We start from the raw sequence: 25,034 nt of genomic DNA on the forward strand, positions 1-25,034 counted from the left end.
TTCTCCAAAAGGAAAGGACTGTGGAAGTTTTCAAATGGTAAAGTTTCATGATTTATGCCTTCTAAACACAGGCATGACCTTAAAGCAAACAAATTTTATTGGGAGCACATGAGCTTCTCACTTTAGAAATTATTTTTGTTGTCCCTTGGAATATTTGTGCATCTGACAGATGTCAGGAGAACTCGGTTCTGATCTCTGATTCCTGTGCTGAATAACTGAGAGTTTTGATGAAGCTTCTTAATCCCTCAGGGTCTTGGTTTCCTCATCTATAAATTAAGCATTTGGGGAAGCATGACTGTATCAATCAGAGTGGATTAGATCATGCTGCAATAGCGAACAACTCTGAACATCCTTCAGGGGTTGACAGGTTTTGTTCATAATATCACCCAAGTGTTGTTTGTTACAATGTTCTCAAAGATGCTTTCTCTCAAGAGGTCAACATACTTGCTGTCTCTATCTTGTCACTCTGCTATAAAATTCTTCTCTGGTAGAGTTGGAGGCTGACAACATCTGATATTTGGTAAAGACTTTTTCTGGTTGATGAAGTTATCCACTAAGTCAATGCAGTAAGTAATCCACTGGGCAGTGTAGCCCAGTGGGTAAAAGCACTGCCACTTACTCACCGTGTGACTTTGGATACATTATTCAACATCTGTGTGTTATTATAAGGATTAAATGACTTAATCAATGAAGAGTGCTTGGAATAATGCCAACAAGCACAGAGTAAGTGCTCAGCTAACATTAGCAATTATTTACAGGAATTCAGCTGCTGTTAAAAGAGCTCCACAGTTCCACAGGATTCTAGACATCTATTGCAATTAAGTTAATTTAGACCCAGAAGACTTAGAGAAAAATAGGTCTCAGAGCTGGGTGTTTTCTTTAAACATTTAAAATAAGTGTTGTTTTGCAAGTATCAACTTCAATTCATCAATTTACTAATAGAATGTCATGTAATTACACTAGGAAATATGATTCTTTCTTTTATATAAATTTATTTATTTATTTATTTTTGGCTGCATTCGGTCTTCGCTGCTGTGTGCGGGTTTTCTCTAGCTGCAGCGAGCAGGGGCTACTCTTCATTGTGGTATGAGGGCTTCTCATTGCGGTGGCTTCTCTTATTGTGGAGTACAGGCTCTAGGCACATGGGCTTCAGTAGTTGTGGCACATGGGCTCAGTAGTTGTGGCTCATGGGCTCTAGAGCGAAGGCTCACTAGTTGTGGCACATGGGCTTAGTTGCTCTGCGGCATGTCGGATCGTCCCAGACCAGGGCTCAAACCTATGTCCCCTGCATTGGCAGGCGGATTCTTAACCACTGTGCCACGAGGGAAGTCCTGAAATATGATTCTTAACATAGATAGTGTGTTTGGTAACAAGATGTCTTGAAGAAAAAATATGCAAGCAATGCACATTAACAAACAGAGGGAGTAAATAAATAAGAATGACTACTTTAATAGCCTGCACAACTTTAAGCTTATATAAATTTTATATGTAAGGAAGCATCATCAGTTACAAGGTAAGAGTGAAATATGATTTTTAAATGCCCTGGATTATAAATGGTAGCATTGTCTGTAAAGCAAAACCCAGCAAGCAATATAAATGTCCATCAAAAAAAATGTTTTAAATAAATTATGGAAACATCCATATGGTGAAATTTTAAGCACCTACCTTTCAGTGAGGTAAAGCCATATGTGCTGATATGGAAATATTTCCAAAAGATATTATTAAGCAAAAAAAAAGAAGTTCAAAACAGTGTGTATAATATGATCCCATTGGTGTAAATGAAAAGAACATGCTCTATATATGGACATAAGGTTTTTAAAAAAATTTCTGGACAGATCTCAAGAAACTATTTATGAGATTAACTTTAGGCAGTGAAACAGGGATTCAGGAAGTGAGGAGAAAAAGGCTTTATCTTATATGTTTCTATATTGTTTGAATTTTTACCTTCCAGATGTATGGTTTAACTTTTAAGCATATTATTTAAATCAAAGAGAAGGGAGCACTCCCAAACTCATTTTATGAGACCAGCATTATCCTAATACCAAAACCAGAAAAGGACACTACTAGAAAAGAAAACTACAGGCCAATATTCCTGATGAGTACAGATGTAAAAATTCTCAATAAAATACTAGCAAACTGAATTGGCAGCATATTAAGAGGATCATTCACCAGGTTCAAGTGGAATTTATTCCTGGGATGCAAGGATGGTTCAACATACACAAATCAATCAGTGTGACACATCATATTAATAGAATGAAAGAAATGAATTGTATGATCATCTCAATAGACACAGAAAAAGCATTTGACAAAATTCAACATCCATTTATGATAAAAACTCTTAACAAATTAGGCATGGAAGGAACATATCTCAGCATAATAAAGCCATAAGTCACAAGCCCACAGCTAATATCATGCTCAATGGTAAAAGGCTGAAAGATTTTCTTCTAAAATGAGGAACAAGACAAGGATGGCCACTCTCATCACTCCTATTCAACATAGTCCTAGAAGTCCTAGCCTTGGCAATCAGGCAAGAAAAATTAATAAAAGGTATTAGAATTGTAAAGGAAGAAGTAAAATTGTCTCTATTTGCAGATGATATGATTTTATATATAGAAAATCCTAAAGACACAACCAAAAGGCTCTTAGGTCTAATCAATGAACTCAGTAAGTTGCCAGATATAAAATTAACATACAAAAATCAGTAGTGTTTGTATACACTAACAATAAAATTTCTGAAAAAGAAATAAAGAAATTGATCCCATTTACAATAGCATCAAATACAGTAAATTTAACTAAGGGCATGAAAGATCTCTATGCTGAAAACTACAAGACATCAGTGAAAGAAACTGAAGAAGACACAAATAAATGGAAAGATATCCCATGTTTGTGGACTGGAAGAATTAACATTATTAAAATGTCAACACTATCAAAAGCCATCTATATATTCAATGCAATTCCTATCAAGAATCCAATGGCATTTTTTACAGACGTGGATAAAACACTCTTAAAATGTATGTGGAACCACAAATGACCCTAAATAGCCAAAGAAATCCTAAGAAAGAGGTATCACACTTCCTGATTTCTAACTATAACATAAAGCTGTAGTCATCAAAACAGTTTGGTACTGGCATAAAAACAGACAAATAAATCAGTGGAACAGAACTGAGAACCCAGAAATAAACCTAAGCATCAACTAATGTTTGAAAAGGGAGCCAAGACTATTCAATGGAGAAAAGACAGTCTCTTCAGTAAATAGTGCTGAGATAATTGGATATTTACATGTAAAAGAATAAAACTAGACCCATATTTTAGACCACTCACAAAAATTACCTTGAAATGGATTTAAGGATTAAATGTAAGACCCAAAACTATGAAACTACTAGAAGAAAACATAGGAATAAAGTTCCTCAACATGGATCTTGGTAATGATTTTTTGGATATGTCACCTAAAACACAAGTAACAAAATAAAAAAAATAAACAAGCAGGACTACATCAAACTAAAGAGCTTCTGCACAGCAAAAGAAACCATCAACAAAGTGAAAAGAATGGGAAAAAATATTTGCAAACCACATATCTGATAAAGGGTTAATATCCAAAACACACAAAGAATGCACACAACTCAATAGTAAAAAAACAAATAACCCAATTTAAAAAATGAGCAAAGGACCTAAATAGACATTTCTTCAAAGAAGATATACTAAAGACCAACAGGTACATGAAAAGATGCTCAACGTCACTAGTTGTTAGGGAAATGCAAGTTAAAACCACAATGAGCTATTACCTCACACCTGTTAAAATAGTCATCATTAAAAAGATAAGAGATAACAAATGCTGGTATGGATGCAGAGAAAAGGGAACCCTTATGCACTGTTGATGGGATTGTAAATTGGTACAGCCACCATAGAAAAGAGTAGGGATAAAAATAGAACTACCATGTGATCCAGATATTCCACTGTTGGGAATAGATCCAAAGAAAATGAAAGCACTAACTAGAAAAGATATCTGCACCCCCATGCTCATAGCAGCATGATTTTTAATAGCCAAGACATGGATGGATGAATGGATAAAGAAGGTGTGGTATGTATATACAATGGAATATTATTCAGCCAGAAAAAACGAGGAAATCCTACCATTTGCAATAATATGAACAGACTTTGAAGGCATTCTGCTAAGTGAAATAAGTTAGAGAGAGAAAGACAAATACTGTATAATCTTAAATATATGTGGAATTTAAAACAACAACCAAGCACTTATAAAAAGAGATCAGACTTATGGTTACCAAGGCAGGGGGTGGGGAGGGGAAGGGAATTGGAGGAAGGTGGTCAAAAAATACAAACTTCCAGTTATAAGATAAATAAGTACTAGGGATGTCATGAACAATATGATGACTACAGCTAACACTGTTGTATGATATATAGGAAAGTTGTTAAGAGAATAAATCCTAGGAGTTCTCGTCATGAAGAGAAAAGTTTTTTCTTTTTTCTTTTCTTTCCTTTTTATTGTAGTTATATGAGAAGACGGATGTTAGCTGAACCTATAGTATATGTAAATCAAATCATCATGCTTACAAACTATTATACATAAAATAGATAGATAACAAGGTCCTAATGTATAGCACATGGAACTAAATTCAATATTCTGTAATAAACCAAAATGGAAAAGAATATATATATTCAGTTATATATATATATATATACACACACACACATAAAAAAAAATGAACCTCTTTGCTGTACACCAGAAACTAACACAACACTGTAAATCAACTATACTTCAATAAAAAAAATCATGCTGTGTGCCTTAAAATTATATAGCGATGAATGTCAATTAGTTCTCAATAAAACTGGAAAAAGAATTAACTGCCCAGTAGGCACTGATCCTCTCAATTGACAAATCACCGTGCAGGCTGCTTTCCTTGTCTCTGTCTCCAGTTCTCTTGGCTGCTTCCTGGTATGTCACCCTTTTCTCCTCTGAGCCTATTGTGCTCAGGTATCCTCCTCTCAGCCTCTCCCAGGAACCTCTGAAAACAGGCCTTTGCTGCCAGCCACCATCCTCTTTTCTGGTTCCCAGCTGCCCTTCTTATAAAAGCACTAAACTCACTTCCAGAACTTTCCTCTCATGGGAATGATGAAAGCTTCCACATGTAAGAACCAAGATGAAAGAGATGCCTTTTAACTCTATGACCTCCTCACTCCCAGAACACAAGATCCATAATCTAGACGGGAGAAAAATCAGACTCAACCATCATATTATTTTAAACAAATCTACAGTTTATTTTGACACATGATCAACGAATCCTTATTGTAGCAAAAACAAACATCCTGCTTCTTTCCTGCATTATCTATTTGCTATGGGGGGAACATCGATGCTTTTATTGATGATGCCATCAAGTGAAGTTATGTAGTGCAAATCAGTTTCTTCGGCTGTCAAGGGAGTGTTGCCAGAGAAGAGCAACAGAGTTCAATTTGAATGAAGGCACCTCTAAAGGAGAGAGCTAGCACATGCAGATTTCAAGTGTGGCTTTATTCCAAATGTAAATGAGATGAATGCATCTCAGTGTACGCACGTTTAACTTAAGTATAGTCAAGGCTATGCCCTTGGGTAAAAGGAAAAGAGGAAACATGACCAAATGAGATGAGAGAATCCCTGTATTTATGCTCTTTCTCTCCTTCAACCTAGAAATCAGCCTCCACTACCACAGCCAAGTGCAAAATGAAGCAAAAGAATTTAAACTCTAGGCTTTAAGCTTCCAACGGCTCAGTATTCTGGTGAGCTGAGAGGTTTTCAAGGACTATTTTGAGCTTATATATTTGTCCTTTGTGGGATGAGCTGCTTGTGAAAAGAAATGTCTGGCAGAGCCATAAAATTTAGCTGAAAAATGTCCTAACACTCCAGGTTTATGTGTCAGAGATTATAAGAGACCACTATCCATGACTTTTAAGTGTCAGAAAATCACATTCCTTGCGAAGAAAAAGATATCCGAGCAGTCAAAGGAAATGCACACACACGAACAAAGCATATATTTACACATATATTTTCACAATGACAGGTTCAGAACTAGAATGAAGCCGACTTAGAAAAAAAGACAAGCCAGGTCATCTGATAATAAATCGAGAAGAAAGTCCCACCTACCTGGTTACTGCCCGGGTGCAGATGGTAACAAGAAAACAGCCAGCCACAATCATCCAGCCCCACCCTCCATCCGGTGGGGACGTAGACCGAGCTCTATTTACTTTTGCCATGGTTTCAGTTCTTTTTTCTTCTTTTCCAAGTTATTCCAACAGCCCAGTTATGATCTTGGAAGGGTCTGCTGTCCAGTGATTTCCTGTTGGCATTCAAGACTGGCATAGAGTGCTACCTGGAACATGGGTTACTGGCCATCTAAAACCAAAAATCAGGACATAGTTGTATTTTATTCCCATATCCAAAGATAGTTTTTCACTTGGAGAAAATGATTATTACTTTCCTGTTAAATATGATTATTCGTTAACTATGAATACTGGCCTGGTGCAAAGACCATTAGTTGTCCTTGGAACCTCTCCCCCCTTCTTTTTTTAATAACAGATCTTCTCGACTTTTAGCCAAATCCATGACGACAGTTTGGATACCATACCTTGAAGGTAGATGTGGCAACGTGGTTTAGTCTAGACTAAAGGGATATGAGCAAAATAATACATGCCACTTCGGGTTCCTCAGCTCAAAGGCAAAGGCACTTTCTTAAGACTTCCACCACCTCCTTTCCCATAGACTGGAATGTGGATGTGGGGATGAGACAGTTCCTACCACACAGGCCCAGACATCGCCCTAGGGGCTGGCAGAGCTACAGAACAGAAGGAGCCTGGGTCCTCAAACGACTCTGTGGGGAAGAGGTGCCTCTCCAGCTCCTGACTTCACACACCCCTCACTGTTACACCAAAGGTAAATAAGCCTCAGCTTTATTTGAGGCTCTCCATTCTGGAGTCTTTCTGTTACAACAGCTTAGGCTATGTCTTAATTATTATACTGAATGATTCTGATGGTAACTGCATTGGCCTTTCTGACCAAGAATGCTATAATTCTTAGATGGAAAAAATTGAAGCAAGAAGAGAATGAAAAATAAGTGAAACAGAATAGAAAGCCCAGAAGCTAGCACATAATAATTCAATACAACTAAATAAGGTAGCAAAGAGGGATGGGGAAAAAAAGGATTATTTGCTACCTCCCGTTACAACTCTCCATTTAATTCCTTTTTTTAAAAAATAAACTTATTTATTTTATTTATTTTTGGCTGCACTGGGTCTTCGTTGCTGTGTGTGGGCTTTCTCTAGTTGCGGCAAGCAGGGGCTACTCTTCATTGCGGTGCGTGTGCTTCTCATTGCAGTGGCTTCAGTAGTTGTGGTGCACAGGCTCCAGGGCACGTGGGCTTCAGTAGTTGTGGTGCACGGGCTCAGTAGTTGTGGCTCGCGGGCTCTAGAGCGCAGGCTCAGTAGTTGTGGTGCATGGGCTTAGTTGCTCCACAGCATGTGGGATCTTCCCGGACCGGGGCTCGAACCTGTGTCCCCTGCATTGGCAGGTGGACTCTCAACCACTGTGCCACCAGAGAAGTCCCTCCATTTAGTTCTTAACCTTCTAGATAGATCAGAGTTAAATGTAAAAAAGAAGTCATTTAAAATCTAGGAGAAAACATATGCAAATAATTATCTAACCTCTGGATGGGAAAAGGACTCCCTGAGATGTAAAGTGATGTTAACAAACCAAGGGAAAATTTTGTTGATTTGTCTAAATTAAAATTTAACATGTCTATACACCAAAACATGTAATAAATAAGACGAAAAGGTAAACCATAGACTTGGGGAAAAAAAATAAGCAACACATGATTCAAAGAAGTAATATCTGCAACATTAATTCATTCAACTACCAACACTTATGGAGCATCTAATGTGTGTTAGGCATTATTCCGGACACCAAGGATTCAGTGATAAGCAAGACACACACAGCTCCTTGTGGTAGACAGAGTCTCAGCTACCCCTATGGTCTCACATCCTGCTGTTCTTGTCGTTGTGTAATCCCTTCCACTGAGTGTGGGTGGGACCTGTGACTTGCTTCTAACCAGAATACAGCACAGGTGATGGCACATGACTCCCATGATTAGGTCATGCTGAATACGACTCAGCCCTGCTAGCCGACTCTCACTCTCCTGCTGGCCTTGAAGAAGCAGGCCGCCGTGTTGCACACTGCCATGGAGAAGGCCATGTGGCAGGGAACTATGGGTAGCCAGTAGGAGCTGAGGACAGCCTCAAAAAGCTAAAGTGACAGCAAAAAGCTAAAGCTCTCAGTCCTACAACAGAAGGAAATGAATTCTGCCAACCAAGTGAGCTAGGAAGCAGATTTTTTTCCCTAGTTGAGCCTCCAGTTGAGAACACACTCTGGCTGATACTTTGATGGCAGCTTTGTGAGACCCTGCGCCAAGCCAGCCAGGCCCAACTAAACGAGGCCTGAATGTGGTCCCATAAGAACTGTGAGATCAAGTGTTTCGTATGGTATACTTTGGCATGTCAATCAAGCTTCTTAATTACAGTTAGGGATGAATTTTTTAAGAGACTGAATCAGAGTTTTAACAGGTGATTTTTCCACTGGATTGAGCCAATCACCCAATTTGGGGTACAATTTTATAATGATCACCAGAAGAAATTTTAAATAATATTAATTAAATGAAACACCAGGGACTTCCCTGGTGGTCCAGTGGCTAAGACTCTGCGCTCTCAATGCAGGAGGCCCAGGTTTGATCCCTGGTCAGGGAACTAGATCCCGCATGCTGCAACTAAGAGTTTGCATGCTGCAACTAAGACCCAGCGCAGCCAAATAAATAAATAAATAAAATGAATATTAAAAAAAAAAGATCTGCCCTTTATAAATAAATAAATAAAACATCATTTCAAATATGACTAAGCATACATTGTTTGGTGACCATAGACCATGCACCACCTGGTAAATTATGGACAAACCAAACGGTCTAATAAAGAAAACTTTACTTTAAAGCCACGACTTTCTCAAGAAAATGGCTCATAGTAAAACCTCGCAAGCGTTCATCTTTGAAGCCACGGGAACAAATTGGCAGCCTGTGAGTTCAGAGAACAAATGCAGAGCAAAGATAGTCAGCCGAAAGCAACAAGAGTGATTCCACGTAGACCACTTAGGTTTGTTCACTTTCAAGACCTGGAAGTGCCTCCCTTTTCATCTTAATTGGCCATCCTGTGAATGTGGGGAGACTGACAAAGGAGATGGACTGAATGGCTGGAGAGTATAAATCCATCAGAAGTATTAGAAGAGCAGTATTGTTACAAATATTAAGCCTACCAATTGACAGAAAGTCAAAATTATTATTTGAAATGGTAATATTGTTAATCACTGGCCTAGGGACAGAGTCATAGCCAAAGCACTGGGCTAAGTGAAAACGACAATATGGAGGTAGCTTTTCAGACCATCCATAGGCCACATTGCTATGAAGCAGCGTTATAGACAGTATCTCATTTAATTCTTACAACAACCATAGATGGTAGGTATTATTATCCCTATTTTACAGATACCGTAACTCAGACTAGAGAGATGCAGTAATTTTCCTAATTATTATTATCACTACCAAGGAGCAGAAATGGGATATGAACCCTAGTCTTACTTTTCCTAACCAATACCCTATACTACTTGTACTACTTTTCCTTATTCCTTGATGTAAATTCATATACATTTTAACCTAATCATACGCATATAATTCTTGCTGAAGGCACACCAGTAGGACGTTAATTGCAGCCTGATGCAGCTAGAAATACAGTTCTTTAAATGGTACCATTGGCATTTCCCTGAAACATGCCTAAGGTCACTGACTTGATCAGCTAAGGAACTCTCCCTGATTTCAAAACAACCAGAGGAGTCTCTGACACTCTGGAGCTTAAGGGTCAGTGCCTCCAAAACATAACTTTGTGTCATGGGTAAGTTACTTTTTTTTTTTTTTTTTTTTTTTTGGCCACACCACGCAGCATGAGGGATCTTTGTTCCTTGACCAGGGATCCAACCTGCGCCCCCTGCAGTGGAAGCGTGGAGTCTTAGCCACTGGACCGCCAGGGAAGTCATGGGTAGGTTATTTTTAATAGTCAACTACTTTCCTCCCCAATATTAAACACTCAAAGAAAAACTCATTTAAAAGATTTATCATACTTGTATTTTCACTTTAATATACACAGCCTACTGCAGCAGACAGAGCTGGTTGCCTATCCCCAATCCATAGTCCACCTCTCCTCCATTCTGTCATAGCCCTGGCTTGGTTCAGGGATCTACTCTATCTGCTCTCTCCAGCAGCCATTTGCTTCAGGGAAGGGTGGCCCAATCCATTGTTTCAGGGAATGGCTTTTGATTGGTTTCCCTTTCCCTTGTCAGTAAGTGCTTAGGGGCTAGGAGGTGAAGCAATTCCAGCCAATGAACTATGAGGGAAAGTCCTTTGGAAAAGATTTCCTTGCTCTTAAGAAAAGACGCAGGAAAGAAACAAGCCCTGCTTCTTCCTATAGACATTTTGAATCTGGATATGACACCTGGAACTACAGCCGTCACTTCTTCACCATGAAGGAAGCTAGCCTGAAGACAAAGTCAATAAGTCGTCTTGCAGGCACAGCAGAAAGACGAAAAGAAGCTGGAACCTTAATGATGTCACTGAGCCACTAAACTAACCAATTCTGGAGCCACCCTATCTAGCTTGTTAGGTAACATAACACATTTGACTTATTGTGGGAACTAGTTGAGGTTTCTGTTACTTCGGCCAAGAGGATACAAATGGATACATGCCTGCAGACAGTGGTATGTTGAAGTCAGCATCTGCTGCCTCTCATCCCCATGCCACGTTCAGTGATGTCATATTGGTGGCTTGAAACTGGCCACGTGAGGAGTGCCTCTACCACAGAAGCCATACATTGGTAAACTACACATCCAAACTTTTTGTATCCGCTGAGACAACCAGTTGTTAAACATTTACTAGCACACCACTGCAATGTTGGGGTAATTTAAGGTGTATACGGTAAATATTTTCTATGAACTATGAAGTCAAGCCAAAGAACTAGAAAAGAATTTAAATATCTATACAGTGAGCTAGCCACTCAGCTAGCGTGTCACCTTTTAAATAAGATAATTTTTCTGTCTCATTGGGCAGGAATCAGCTAACTACAGCCCTCAAGCAAACTTTGGCCTGCAGCCTCTTTCAGTAAATAAAAGTTTACCGGAACACAACCATACCCATTTAGTTGCATTTTGTCTTTGCTTTCATGCTACAACGGCAATGGAGTAGTTGCGACGAAGTAAAAGTATTTAGTCTAGCAAAACTTAAAATAATTACTATCTGGCCTTTTACAGAGAAAGTGTGCAGACCCCTGTTCTAGGGAGATGTGATGCATTGATCTGCAGAATAAAATGCCAATATCTGGGAGGATGAGGTGGGAGAGAATCGATATTTATGGCTATGGTGGCAGAGTGCAGGGTAGAAGAACAAAAAGAACTAGTAGTCAGAGGAAGATCCGGGTCCTTCCTGGTCCTGATTCTCTATCTTATGAGTTATATGAACTCAGGCAACCTACTTTAACTCTCTGAGCCTCAGTTTTCTCATTCATAAAATGGGGCTAATGTTAGCCTTACAGAATGTTGTATGGATTAAAATGAGATAAAATATGAGGAGTACCTGCACACTACTATATATAAAATAGATAGACAATAAGGACCTACTGTATAGCACAGGAGACTATATTCAATACCTTGTAATAACCTATAACGGAAAAGAATCTGAAAAAGAATATATATATATGTATGTACGTATGTATAACTGAATCACTTTGCTGTACACCTGAAATGAACACAACATTGTAAATCAAGTATACCTCAATAAAAAAATAGTAATTGAAAAAAACCCTGATGAATGGATAAAGAAGATGTGGTATATAATATATATACACTGGAATACACTGAGCCATAAAAAAGAATGAAATTTTGCCATTTGCAACAACAAGGATAGCCCTGGAGGGTATTATGCGTAGTAAGCAAGTCAGACAGACAAAGACAAATACTGTATGTTTTCACTTATATGTGGACTCTAAAAAATAAAACAGAGGAATGAATATAAAAAAACAGAAACAGACTCACAGAGAATAAACTAATGGTTACCAGCAGGGAGAGGGATGGGGGGAGTTGTAGTTAGGGGAAGGGGATTAAGAGGTACAAAGTACCAGGAGTAAAATAAATAAGATACAAGTATGTAACGTACAGCACAGGGAATATAGCAAATATTTTATGATAACTTTAAATGGAGCATAGTCTATAAAAAATATCGAATTGCTACGTTGTACACCTAAAACTAATATAATATTGTAAATCAGCTATACTTCAGTATAAATCAATCAATCAATCATGAGGAGTATCTGGTACATAAACATAGATATTATTTGCCATGTGACTTAACCTGTTTTCATTTATTCATCACTCATTAATTCAGTAAATATTTATTGTGTGTCTAGTATGCATGTACTATTCTAGGAACAGGGCTTAGAGCAGTGAAGAAAATAGACAATGGCCCTGCCTTCAGGGAGCTTACATCCTAGTGGGACAGGCAGTCAATAATCTGTTGAACAATAATTTCTGAGCCTTAGCTTCTCTGTACAAAAAAAAAAAAAATCCCCTCTACCTACTTTGTGGGACTGTAGTTAGATTCAGATGAGAACAGTCACAAACTGTCAGCAATGAGCAAATCAAACTTCAGGACATTTTTGTTAGGCCTATAGTGTTTTTAAAATGTTTACTTTGGTTGCCACATGTAAATATGAGATTTTCCTAATGCTATAGACTGAATTTGTTCCCCTAAAATTCATATGTTGAAACCTACTCTCCAATGTGATGGTATTTGGAGGTAGGGGCCTTTGGAAAGTGATTAGGTCATGAGGGCCCTGCGTATACAGAATGGGATTAATGCCCGCTTAAAAGAGACCTCAGGGGACTTCCCTGGTGGTCCAGTGGGTAAGGCTCTGTGCTCCCAATGCAGGGGGCCCGGGTTCGATCCCTGGTGGGAGACCTAGGTCCTGCATGCATGCCGCAAATAAGAAGTCCGCGTGCCGCAACTAAGATCCCGTGTGCCGCAACTAAGACCCGGCACAGCATGAATGAATGAATAGATAAATAGATAAATATTAGAAATCCAACAAGGGATGCAAAGTTTAAAAAAATAAAAGAGACCCCAGAGAGCTACTTTACCCCTTCTGCCGTATGATGTCACAGTAAAACATGGCATCTATGAACCAGGCAGTGGGTTCTCACCAGACACTGAATGTGCCAGCTCCTTGATCTTGGACTTCCCAGCCTCTAGAACTATGAGAACTAAAGGTCTGTTGTTTAAGCCACCCAGGCTGTGAGATTTTTGTTATAGCAGCCTGTACCAGCTAAGATATCTAAAAATCCAGATTTCCAAGTCTTCTTGAAAAACTGAGAGCGCTAAAGATACTGGTCTGGCATTCCTTCTTGGCAGCCATTAGCTGGAGTCAAGTATGGCACTCTTCCTTTGGATAGCGCCTGTACAGCCCCTTCAGCCTGCCTCTGACCTCCTGTATTGTCCAATCCCTGTGCTGTTTCACTCATGTACAACACCTGCCTGACTCCTTTAGGCAATAAGATCTTCCACTTCCGCCTATACTGTGTTGCCATAAATCAAAGTTTCTTGAACAGCCATATGTGAGTCATGTTTATGGCATGCTTGACATCTAGCACTCTGGCAATTTCAATAGGACTAGCACTGGCGATTCTACCAGCACCTGCGGACAAACACACACAATGTAATAACTCACCAATTGGACACAAATATGTGTCACGAAATGATAGGATCGATTATACAAGTGAAGAAGCCAAAGCTTAGAAAGCTGGCTATAGTCCTAGCCTCTTCAGAGGTTTTTCTGTTAAAATAGTCCCCAAGGTTAAACTGTCTTCAATGTAAGATTATAAAGCCATCTACTCATAAATGGACAGTGTGAGACCATCCTCGGTCTGTGCTGCCCAGTGCTGTTGAAAAATTCTGAGACAGGCAGTGCTATGCAACAGCCCTTTGGAAAGCAACATAGGGCAACGGATCAAGGATTAGAAAGTTATTCATATTCTTTGAAGAGTAATCTCAGTTCTGGGAAGTTATCCCACGAAAACAACTTAAGAGAAGCTGAATACTACCGGAAAAAAATAATAGCTGTGCTATGAATAACGTAAAACCGAAACAACCTAAATGCTCAACAACTGGGAAATGTCTAGAGAATTATGATACGTCAAACAAATGGGATAATAGACAATCCTTTAAAATTATAAAGAAGAAGAAAATACTGTAATATGGGAAAACGTTTATGATGCAATGCTACAGCAAAAAGAGGACTCTAAAATTGTGTGTACAATGTGAGGGAAGCTATGTAAAACTTCTGTAGAAGTTGTATACTTGTAACTCACAAAGTATGGGAAGAATATGCAAAAAGAAATTTAGGTGGGATGGTATAATTAAGATTCCTTTTCAAAATTGCATTCTATTCTGCAGAATACTATAATGGTGGATACATGACATTATACATTTGTCAAAGCTCAGAACTGTAGAACACAAAGAGTGAACCCAAATGCAAACTATGGACTTTAGTTAATAATAATGTATCAATATTTGTTCATCAGTTGTAACAAATGTACCACACTAAGCTAAGATGTTAACGACAGAGGAAATTGGTGGGGGAAGGAGAAAGGGTACACAGGAACTCTTTGTACTTTCTGCTCAATTTTTCTGTAAACCTAAAATTTCTTTAAAAAATAAAGTCCATTAATTAAAATAAAATAAAATAAAATTGCATTCAATACCATTTTATATATAATTTTCTGAAATAAATATTTCAGGTTACTCCTGTAGTATAAATATGAGCACAAAAATCTCTTTTGTATGGTTTCTCCAGGACCAAAAATAACCATATTATTTATTGACGCTGCACATTGAAAATTAGGTGGTTATCCCATAGAAGACACAGGGTAACAAGCCCTTGGCAAAATAAAATGTTCTGTTTCTTTAAAAGATATTTAACATCATTAAATTTTACCTTGCCTCCGCTATCCCCAGATGATTCCATTTTTATTTGTTTCAGTTAGACAACCTCCTTTGGCATTCCCACAACTTATAAGTTCAGAACTTATTGGTGAGGGTCTCTCAAAAAAAGATAATTGCATAAATCCAAATAAAAAATGTAAGTAACAGCATAGTGAGCAAAGGTATGTTGTAAGTTAGAGTCAAGCTGGGTAAACCACAGAACAAGGAACATCCTCACACCGTTCCAGGGTGGGGAGAAAGGACTTCTCTGAAAGCATCCGTATGCGAGACTGTTACTAATAATTCCTCATGAATAGTCGCTCTTGAGCCTCACAAGCCTCAGAGATGGGCATGATTTCCCCCCTTCCACGATGATGAAGCTGAAGCTCTCAGAAGTAAAGGGACTCACCTGACAACACTGTATCTGAGTCAAAATAGGGATGAGTAGCTCTGGTGGATTTTGGACAGTGCACTTGCCCATCTGCCCTCCAGATTTCAAAATTGTTACTGGGCATTTCTGTCAACAAGCCATGGTAAAGCTTAAGCACTCATTCATGTGAGTGACCATGACCAAAGGAAGCAGGGGGTGGGGTGGTGGCAGGGGAGGTTAACCACCAGGTTAACTCAGGGTTGTACCGCTGCTTACAAAACAACATGTGAGTTTCTTTCAAAACAGGTCATGTAATAGATTTATATGTATTCAGAAGAGATGCACAGGTTAAACAAGGCTAACCTAGTTTTCTGGAGACTTTGGAGCAGCCTGTGGTTCCCTTAGAATATCAGCCTGAGCCTCTTGTAAATAATTAACCCACCTGATACGACACAAATATAATGGAAAAGTCTTCACTGAATTAAGAGAATACCTACAACTATAAGCAAAGAAAGTACATTTCCATCGTGCAATGCTTCATTTTACTAAGCAGCCTTCCATTTATTTTATTTTGACATCCAACCACTAAAATATAATTGCATTCTGCATCTCATTTTGGCTTCAGAAAAAAAAAATTGAAACAAAAGAGGCTCTATATTATGATGTTCCTCTAAGGTTACTCCTTAAACAGTACAGGTTGGGATATATTTTCAATTTCACTTTGTCCTCTTTGCTTTCAAAAATCTAATCATGTGCAAAGAATTCTTGCTAACGGTCGATCCCCGTCCAGTAAGGCACTCCATTTGTAGGGCAAATCTTTCACATTGCCCTCAGTATAGTTTTCTGAGGTGATCCCTTCTATCAGTAGAAAATCTACACATTTCTTACAGTTGCAGTTGGAGAAAAGGCACTTATTTGGGTGGGCTCCCAACACTGTCTTTCCATTGTTCTTTCCTTCCTCGATCCTTTCTGCTTATTTCCATTGCCTTAACCTTTAGCAGTATCCTTACTTTTTAAATTGGTTTGCAGACATAAGAGAAGTGGAGGTGTGTGGCAGAAAGATACCAAGAGTGAGATTCAAGACTACTGGGTCCAAGTGACACTACTTAGTCGTATGATCCTGCATGAATCACTTCCTCTCTGCCACTATTTCCTAATCTGTAAAAACAGGGCGTCAAATTACTGATGTCTAAACTTTAAACCAGTTGGCTGATTGCTAAGTATCTCTTCCCCAATATCTAAGATACCTGGTAGACTATGCTTATTGTTTATTGCTCTGTGGAACAAGGAAATGGGTCCCATCCAGAATAAATCCATATATAAGTAAGAAGTCACAGTATTGTGTTGTAGAGGAAGTTCTCACCACACAGAAAGGGAGAGCAGAAGCCTACACCAAGAGAGGAAGGGGAAATTTTTTTTAAAGTAAGGGTGATGAGCTGCCCAGATATCTCAGGGATCATGTCTCCCACTCCCTAGAGCCTTGACTAGGGGTAGGTATGTGACAGAGAGAAGACATAGGAACCTGAGAAGTTGAGGGGGAAGCTGCAGTAAGAAGGCCTGTGCTGTGTGTCCCATGGGTAACAATGAGAAGACACTGCTTCACTGGGTGCCTTTGGCCTGTGATGTGTCTGGGCAGAGAGAAAGCCAAGACAGTGTCCACCGACTGTCCCTCACCGCCAATCTGGCGCAGGAGTGATCTGAGGCTCTCTCGTGTTCTCAGTAGAAGACAGCTAAGAGATGAGAGGCAGGGCTGGGGCCAAGGGGAAAGTGACTCCGTGGCCAATAACCTGAGCCAAATGGAAATCGCGGCTGATCCTCAAGAACTACAAAAAAGGTGAGGAATTTCCCCATGTGCTGGACAGTCAGAGAGTACAAACTACAAGTTCCACCAGCAGCAGATATGTCATCACAGTACACAGTGAGGAGAGAAGCCACTACCTAGAGACCACCAAGATGAGTTTCATCAGCAGGATGCCCAATGATCAATACTAGCGGCAGTTCTGCTTAGGCCAATGAGAATTCACGGATCTGCATGCCAACCATCTCCACCACTGTTACCATGAGGTCACATGAATTCTCCCCTAAACCAACCACTCATACAGGAGAGGGAGGGATGAACACAATACAGGGGAGAAATGACCTTTATACAGAAATCAACCTTCAATTTGGCTGCTTATTGATTCAAAAAAGACTGCACTAAATGAAAGACATTACTTTAAACTTGCAAAACCTGCTAGAAACTTTTTTACATTGAGGTATAATTTACATACAGTAAAACACACCCATTTTAAGTCTACATTTTGATGACTTTTGACAAATGTACACACTCATGTAAAACCACCACAATCAAGATATAGAACATTTTCATCACCCCAAACATTCCCTCACGCTCCTTTGCAGTCAATCTCCACCAACCTCAGCATTGCATTACCACTGGTTTGCTTTCTGTTGATGTAGATGAGTTTTGCCAGCCAAGAATGTCATAAATATAGAATCACACAATATGGACTATTTTGCTTCTGGCTTCTTTCACTTATGATAATTTTTTAAAATAAATTTATTTATTTATTTTTGGCTGCTGCGCGCGGGCTTTCTCTAGTTGCAGCGAGCGGGGGCTACTCTTCCTTACGGTGCTCAGGCTTCTCACTGCGGTGGCTTCAGTAGTTGTGGCACACGGGCTCAGTAGTTGTGGCACGGGCTCTAGATGCGCAGGCTCAGTAGTTGTGGCACGCAGGCTCAGTAGTTGTAGCACACAGGCTTAATCCACCAGGCTCTGAATTCACTATTATACATATGTTATCTCATTTTATCTGTTTTTTTTTGTCTCAATGTTTTTATTGGAAACAAATAGTTGCACCAAGCAAGAGCTTGCTTTCCCCACTCCAAATTAAAACAGAGCACAATGGGGCAAAGATCAGTTGGCCGGACAATTCCAATATGTGGACATCCTTCTTTCTACTCACTGTGGTTGGGGTAACTTTATTCGTAAACAGTCACTCTTAGACAAAATATTAACCCCACAGTGCTAACGTCACTCGAAAGGAAGTGGCCTTAATTTCATGTGTGGGGCAGTATGTTCTATAAATGCCAAAAGGTGGGAGAAGCACAAACACAACCCACTCTTTAAAAAAACTAAATAATTCAAAGTAGAATTTTTCCATTCCCCCCTTTCTCCTGTAATAAAAAGTAGTGCTGGGCTCTGACACCCAGATTTGGTTTTTATCCTGGCCATTTACAAAGTGTTCCCCCATATGACTTGCATCATTAGGGTTAGGAATAATAGTTCATTCACTCTGAAGAAAGTATCTACTCCTTTCTCCTCTTCTTGCCTTCATGCTCATGTTCCTTGGGGCAGCTGCTATCTGAGGGCCTTTTAGAGCCACTGTGCTGTTTGGCTTCTTCCAAAAATTTGTCCAAACCAAAAGGATCCTCCTCAAACTGAACTGGTCCTTCTCGGCCTCTGTCTACGGTCTGAACCAGAAAACTCCTTAGTGGGGACAAATCTGTTAGTCTTTATTCTGGCTTCTAGGTCATCACTATACATGTCCTTGTCCAGATTTTTACTGGGCCTGTAAATATTCTGGGCCATATCTTTACCACCTCTCCAGGCTTGATCATAAACATTGTAAATTTCATCTTCTCCACCTGCAAAACCACTGTCCATACCCTTGGATTGGTTGAAGAGCTTTTGGTCATACTGAACTTCATTGGAAGTCTGAGGGTTGGGCACACCAAAAACAATGACTTCACTGATATCTCGATTTTCATTTCTCTGCAGTTTCAACCTCTTATCTGGAGCTGCCCTGGAAAGATTCCAGTCATGCTGTCTCTCTTTTCGCCTGTCATGCCGGATTTCATCCCTCTCACGTGCCTCCCCATCCTCTTTTTCCACATGGGTTTTGATCCCAGCTCTTCTCTCCCCCTGGCTTTCTGGGCCACTTCTCTAAGTTTCTCTTCATGTTTCTCCTTTTCTTTTTGAGTCATCTTTCTCTCTACTTGAGCTCGCATTTCCACAGCTTCACAAGCCTTCCAATCAGCAATATAGAGGGCTTCGGCCAGTTTTGCAAAATTTTCATTGATGTGAACTGTCTGCAGTCCTCTTCCATCAGCCGCCAGATGTTTAGCTAATGGAACTGTATAACCCTTTGCATTTTTCCAGTTTGAAATACAGGGAGGAATCTTCCACTCTTGTTGTTCCTTCATGGTCATCTTTCGGCTAGGAGAATGCATGACAGGTGCAGGAGGAGAAGGTGGTCCCTGGGGAATTTTCTTATTCATCTTGAACCTTGGAGGCTCCACTGGATCTTTCTGCATTTCCACCATTCGAATAACTCTCTGTTTAGCTCCAGAGTTGAAAGCCACTCCTTGTTGAGATGGTGTGTATTGGATATACAGAGGAGGAGCCAGTTTATCAGCTGCTGCTCGGACTGGCATGGCTGCAGCAACCTTCTGTGATAAAGGATTTTTCTAAGGTTACCTTTGTCTTTTCTGTTTTCTCTTTAATGGCTTCTTCATCAGGTCTTTGCAGGTCTGGGTCATCTGCATTCATGATTTCTTTGGGAACCATGTCAGTGTACTTGCTATAAATGACCTTGTCTTTTGACTGTCCCTGTCGAACAGTTGCATCATACTTAATTTTTCCTTCAGCATCCACCTGAATGACCAGTGCATTTGACATTTTTTTCTCTTGTCCCATATTCAGGGGATACTGGGCCACATGGATCGCTGGAAAAGCACCTCCATCTCCAAAATCCTCTAATAACTGAGGTATCCAGCCTTTCCAGTACCCGCATGGGGGAGGTTCTCTTTGGGAGGAGACCAGTGAGGTCTGTCGTGATCTCTGGGATCTTGCCTTTTCTTCAGCCTCAAGCTAGTCCTGGGATAGCTGAGTAGGTGCAGGTAAAAAGCTGGTGTGCACCATCTACTGCTGCTTCCTCTTCTCGTTTTATCTTTATCCCAGCCCTGTGAAGGAGGTATTATAATTTCCGTTTTACAGATAAAGAATGCTCTAACTGGGCCTCCCTGGTGGCGCAGTGGTTGAGAGTCCGCCTGCCGATGCAGGGGATACGGGTTCGTGCCCCGGTCTGGGAGGATCCCATATGCCGCGGAGCGGCTGGGCCCGTGAGCCATGGCCGCTGGGCCTGCGCATCCGGAGCCTGTGCTCCGCAACGGGGGAGGCCACAACAGTGAGAGGCCCGCATACCGCAAAAAAAAAAAAAAGAATGCTCTAACTATCCAAGATTTAGTCTCGGCCTGAGTTCAAAGCTTGTGGTCTTAACCTCTGCATCCTGTTGCTCTCCACTGGCCTCCAAGCTCCCTCCTGGTGGAAGCCAGCACTATTATGTTCGATCTTGTGTCTCCAGCACCGAGAACAGTGCCTGGCATATATTTGCTAAATGCTACGGTGAAATACAAACCTCTTGGGAAAGAGAAAGATACCTTGCCTCCCAGCCCCTGGATATTTTATTACACCCTCTTACCAATGATTAAATGTCTGCTTCTACCCACCCGGGACTCAAGGGCCCACTGAACACCCTGGCCTAGGGGATGTGCATTGAAGGGCCATCTTCCAGGTCTGCCGTGAGGGAATTCCAACACTTTTCTGCACAGCCTTTATAACAGTGGAGAAAAGTATTCCAGCTGAGCCTTACAGACTTCTATCCAGGGGCAAACTCAAGCCCCCAAAACAACTGAAAGTCGGGGAGAAGTTAAAGAAACCCCTTCTCTCTCTGCTTGGGCTTAGATAGTCTCTGGCTCAGGGACCCAACTTTTTTTTCCACTTGAAGTCTCTGGGTCTTAGGGATGCCCTCTAATGCATATGGACTTATTTATTTTTGTTGTCCAATGATATTACACATATGTTGTGAAAAAAATAAATTGGTCTTGGGACTTCCCTGGTGCCACAGTGGTTAAGAATCTGCCTGCCAGTGCAGAGGCACGGGTTCGATCCCTGGTCCAGGAAGATCCCACATGCTGTGGAGCAACTAAGCCTGTGCACCACAACTACTGAGCCTGCACGCCTAAAGTCGGTGCTCCACAAGAGAAGCCACCGCAATGAGAAGCCTGCGCACCGCAATGAAGAGTAGCTCCCGCTCTCTGCAACTAGAGAAAGCCCATGTGCAGCAATGAAGACCCAATGCAGCCAAAATTAAAAAAAAAAAATTAAAAATATATTGTTCTTAAGCGCAGAAATACTTTGCTTTTTTTTTTTTTTTTGGTTTTCTTTTCCTTTCTGCTTCTCTCTGCTTAGTCCTCAGACAGATTCTGGTAACAGGGGAGTAAATAATTACTGACTTCAACCAGAAATTTTTGGATGTCTGACAGGACCTTTTGGCACTAAACTGAAACGCTAACCTTTGCTAATAAAGCTGCCGACGTTTCTACATTGTCTACGAGACTTTGAGGATAGGAATACTTTACATAAGACGTAGAATAAGCATCAGTGTGATTTATATGGCATTTGGTCTACAGAAAAGGAGAAAAAGGTACAGTTTGTGATTCACAAGAGGCAGAGAGTAGAAAGCAAGCTTCTTTCTCACCCTGTCAGTTCCTAATCCAGAGTCGCTGATTCTAGGCAACATCAGAAAAATGCTTACTCCTGAGTCCAGTAGTTTGTTGACAGTGCAATTCAAAACAAGGAGCTTGCCCCCAGTAACCTTTTTCTGCAAAAATACAGCTCTTTTCTCTCCTATCTGGAAATACAAGTAAAAGCAGTGATAGGCCTGAGCTGTAGCTAGCCCTCTTTGATAAAAAATACAACATGTAGTTGAATATTCCAGCACTTGGCACAATGTCTGGTATAAAACTGGTGCTCAATATTTGTGGGGTTCAAGGAAGAAATTTTTGTGTCTAACTCAGTGACCTTGCAGAACTCTTTAATTCTAATTTTACACTCAACAGCATATGGAATCATTAAATCAGATTACGTTATATCAGAGGCTTCTTGGCTACAGAGGAGAAACTTGGAGCTTGAGATGCATTTCACAGAGTCGTTTTGTTAGTTGACAGAGAACCTTTTATGGAAGAACAGTGCTGCCTGTCTCTACAACATTTTCCTTACACTGTAATCACTGCTCCTGCCATGTTGTTGACATGGAAGGGGAGCCGAGTGAAATATTTCAGTTGGCTGGAAGTTAACCCCTCAAGTCACGGAGTGTTGTGGAGAACTTGTGTTTCATAGAGATTACAGGCAGGGAATTCCCTGGCAGTCCAGTGGTTAGGACTCTGTGCTTCCACTGCTGGGGGCCTGGGCTCAACCCCTGCTCCAGGAACTAAGATCCCACAAGCCACGTGGGGCGGTGAAAGATAATAAATAAATAAATAAATAAATAAATAAATAAAGATATAAAAAAGAGAGTGTAAGCAGAAGAACTTAGGTCTGCACTCAGAGTGTGAGCTCCCTGTGAGCAGGGACCCTTAATGCTTCAGTGCCTAGGATGGTTCCTGGAAGAAAATGGAACTCAGTAAATATTTAGTAAACGAACACCCCCAATTCTTGAGTTCTGGATGTTTTCTCAAGTCACATGGGGAGGGGGCCCAGGGAGCTTGAGGAATGGGGGCAAGAAATTACCCATTCTTTCTTTGTTTTTTTTAGCCACTGTCAAAAGAGATTAACTAGCCTTCCCATTACCTGGGTAACAGAGGCCTAAGTGAATATATCTCAATGAGATATACTGAGAACACGGGGGCAGGGCCAGGTCCTGACACCAGACAGGGCCAAACCTGGAAACAGGACTTCACTGCCAGGCTGGCTGTCTCTTCTTGCTTTGGCCGAGTGGCTAAAAACGAACGTGGGCTGCTGAGAGGCTCACCTACAGGGCCTGGCCCTCGGCCCATGTCTTCCCCATACTGCAGAGGCCATCAAATTCCACAGGCCCTTAGAGATGTTTATTTTTGCACTCTGTAGACTCTGCTCGCTGCTGGAGCCACAGCAGGTCACACAAAGGACAAGGTGTTGCCAAGCTGAGAATGTGGGGTGCTCCTCAGTGCAAGACCCAGGACCTGAATTTCTTCCCGGAAATGAAAGAGTTAGGAGCGCTTTTTACAAAAGTTCCTCAACAGGTAGGTGGTTGTCTTTGTCTCTGTCTTTATTGAAATAGTTAGGAATGAACGAGTTCATCCCACTTCCTTCTAGATTTGAACCCACAGAAAAGTCTGATGAACAAAGGCCTTGGAAGTAGTTTCCAACCCTTTTGCATGTGAGGTCCCTCTATACATCGTAAAGTATTTCCTTAGCCAAGCAAGGCAATAGTTATGTTTTTAGAATAAGTTATCGGTTGATCAATAAAATATGTAAAGGCAACAGTTAAAATGAATTTCATGGCATTTTCAAATACATTTTGTTTTATTTGATGAATCACTCAGAAATTTACAAACATTTGAAAAATTGTGGTAACTGTGTAAGATATTTTTCTGTCCACTGACAGGATGCCATCATGTACGAGTGGATTTGCACACCTTGTACTAATTCTGTCGTCTCCTCCCAGGTCTGAGACCCCCAGATTAGAAGCCCCTCTCTGTTTACTAAGGGTAAGCCTAGTGCCTTGAAGAACATCAATTCCTTCTGGTTTACGAGGCATATTATTTGTTCAAGGTCCCAGTAGGAACTGGGAAACTGGGGAGACTTCAACAAAGATATTATTCATAAAGGTGTGAACAAGTGTTCCTAAAATCTAACAAAGGTCAGTAGAGTCCTCTGGGGCCAGTAACACTAGCACTTCTAGGCCTGAGAGGCAAAGGGAGAGAGCAGTTGCTGGAACCTTCTGCAGAGTCACTGGGTAAAGGAAAGCAGCCTGTCCATAAGGATCTGAGAGTAAAAGAACCAAGGAAAAAAAATACACCACCTTCACACTCTTCCTGCCTTCCAAGTCCCATCAGTGGCTGAACCGAACAGGAACCCAGTTGATGTAGCCTATAAGTGTCAGCCTTCCAGGGCAGAGAAGTGGGTGGAAATGGAATGAACAGTGAACTTGGAGGTGCAAATGGAAACTGTCCTGCACACCAGGGTAACCTGTAAGTTTGCCCTGTAGTGCACTAGGGCTATGGTTAAAAATGAGATCAAGGGGCTTCCCTGGTGGCGCAGTGGTTGAGAGTCCGCCTGCCGATGCAGGGGACACGGGTTCGTGTCCCGGTCCGGGAAGATCCCGCATGCCGTGGAGCGGCTGGGCCCGTGAGCCATGGCCGCTGAGCCTGCGCGTCCGGAGCCTGTGCTCCGCAACGGGAGAGGCCACAGCAGTGAGAGGCCCGCGTACTGCAAAAAAAAAAAAGGACAACTCCAAAATCTGCATCTTTGCTGCAGATCTTCCTCCCGAGTTGAAAACTCCGATTTCCAACAGCCTATAAGTTACCTCAAAGTCACATGCCTACAAAGCACTGGCTGGTCTCTCCTGGAAACACATTTTATTTTCATGCTTTCACCATTTTCCAGCTAGGTAAGCTAGTATACTCTGAGTCTTTTGACTCTCCTCCCTAACCCTCAGAATAAGTGAGTCCAACTCGTACCACTTCCTATGGTATCCCTCTCATACCTGCCCTCCCTTTTTAGTTTCCCATGACCTTGTACCTGAACG

At 40.9% G+C, this 25,034-nt stretch overlaps 1 protein-coding gene and 1 pseudogene across 2 annotated transcripts in view; both read right to left on the bottom strand.

The window, feature by feature from the left end:
• SLC16A12 (solute carrier family 16 member 12) overlaps positions 1–25,034 on the bottom strand; it is a 92,984-nt gene that overhangs the window by 18,982 nt on the left and 48,968 nt on the right. Inside the window, exon 2 of the mRNA XM_082611560.1 lies at positions 6,134–6,382. Within this exon, the coding sequence (XP_082467686.1) occupies positions 6,134–6,243 (110 nt within the window). The 5' untranslated portion in view covers positions 6,244–6,382. The remainder of the gene's footprint in view (positions 1–6,133; positions 6,383–25,034) is intronic.
• LOC309795795 (SNW domain-containing protein 1-like) lies at positions 18,472–20,386 on the bottom strand (annotated as a pseudogene). Its single transcript has one exon. The product of its transcript is annotated as an SNW domain-containing protein 1-like (transcript).

The sequence above is a fragment of the Mesoplodon mirus genome (assembly GCF_964341445.2).
Source record: "Mesoplodon mirus genome assembly, chromosome: 2".
In the NCBI taxonomy this organism is placed as follows: domain Eukaryota; kingdom Metazoa; phylum Chordata; class Mammalia; order Artiodactyla; family Ziphiidae; genus Mesoplodon; species Mesoplodon mirus.